At 34.5% G+C, this 1,629-nt stretch overlaps 1 protein-coding gene across 2 annotated transcripts in view; it reads left to right on the top strand.

The window, feature by feature from the left end:
* Positions 1-1,366, top strand: part of LOC146594699 (carboxymethylenebutenolidase homolog) — a 4,952-nt gene extending 3,586 nt beyond the window's left edge. The window contains exons 3-4 of one of the 2 annotated variants that reach the window (XM_085307076.1): positions 6-148; positions 1,187-1,366. In XM_085307076.1, coding sequence (XP_085163202.1) covers positions 6-148; positions 1,187-1,366 — 323 coding nt within the window. The remainder of the gene's footprint in view (positions 1-5; positions 149-1,186) is intronic. The other variant, XM_085307075.1, reaches the window with a different exon arrangement.
* Positions 1,367-1,629: the final 263 nt, after the last annotated feature.

Here is a 1,629-nt window from a genome sequence, read left to right as displayed (position 1 = left end):
TTTAGTAGTGATTTCAAAAATAGCATGGATCATTTTACGTTTGTATTTTGCCCTAGGAGTGATTAGTCTTTTTGAGGATGCATACAGTTTACTTCATCCCACGTTCTTCATTTTTGCTGAAAAAGATGATTACATTCCACTGGAACAGGCAAGTTTCTTGACAGATTTTTTGTTTTGTTTTTCATGCTTKTTTCATAATTCAGTATTTAATTAAGAGAAACTAGAAAATTAATTTGCCCTTTTCACCCTCTTTTTTTAAACTTTTACAGTAATTCTGCACAAACTTATGTTGTTAATAACCAAGCCAAAAGATTTAAAGTGTCTCTTACAAATGTTTTCTGTTGCAAAATATGGATGCTTTAAATATGGGCATTCGTAGGAGGAAAGGAGCAAGCATCTGTAATGGGAGTCAAAGGAATACTTGTGTCAGGTTTAGGATAGGAGACTCTCTTTAATCATATTGGCGATTCATAAAATCAATGGAAAATCCCCACCCGTACCACTGGCATCACYAGTTGCAGGAGAATTAGTAAATCCTGTGACTATCCGTTTCCTTCACCACTGTCCTTCACATCTCTGGCATGCTCATCAACAGTCTTCTAGTCCRGAATATAGAGTTTTATTAAAGAAGTAAGTGTGCAGATCTTGGGGAGCAAGGGCAGAGGAGAAATAGAGAAGCATGATTATCTACAAAGGAGACAAAAAGGAAGACATACTTCCATTGACTGTTCCCTCTACTTTTCCTGCTAAAAATTGCAGTTGCTTTGAACCGCAGGTTTGTATCAATGCCTCTCCTCCCTCAAATCAATTGCAAACGGCATCAAAATCTTATCCCCCTTTTTTTCTTGAATCCTATCCACAGTAACTTGTACAGTGATGACTACATGTGATCCTTCTTGTGATAACGAGCAGTGTTTTTTATCTTTACAGGTATTATTACACTGAGATATGCTTTTTTTTTTGGTAATTTTATACAATCAGGTACTCTTATTTTACTAGAGAGAAAAACTCTGGCTCAGAAAAAAGTATGGTAAGAGAAATGCATTTGGGTGTAAGATTAGTAAAAGAGACAACAGCAGAAAGGACATGCTGTGTCTTCCAGGAAAGTAAAACCCAGGACAAGCTGAGGACTGAAAACAAACATCTTAATTCAGTATGAGCAATGAYGGAACACTCTGTATTACAGGTTACCCTGCTGGAGCAGAAGCTTAAGGAAAACTGTAAAGTTGAACATGAGGTTAAAATTTACCCTGGACAAACTCATGGCTTTGTACATCGCAAAAGAGAAGATATCAATCCTCAAGATAAACCTTATATTGAGCAAGGAAGAAAGGATATGATCAACTGGCTGAATAAATACATTTAGTGGAAATAAAATGCTCATAAAATAAACAATTATTTTTAGGGACTCAGAAAATGATAGGCTATCTTGCTTAATATGTTYTTAAAATAATCTAAATTGTGAAAAACTTTTCTGCAGTAACACTGTTAATTAGTACTTATTTTCTAAGCAGATGCCTAAATATTTTCAAATGTTGAAAGCCATAATTATAAAGATTTTAAAATATGACCTTATGTATCTTAAAATTTTTAGAATCTGATGTGGGATATTCTCTAGAATCTGAAAGT

Source organism: Rhea americana, unplaced genomic scaffold, assembly GCF_003343005.1.
Source record: "Rhea americana isolate MKP2758 unplaced genomic scaffold, rheAme1 scaffold_251, whole genome shotgun sequence".
Taxonomy (NCBI): Eukaryota; Metazoa; Chordata; class Aves; order Rheiformes; family Rheidae; genus Rhea; species Rhea americana.
This window is presented reverse-complemented; position numbering and strand designations above follow the sequence as displayed.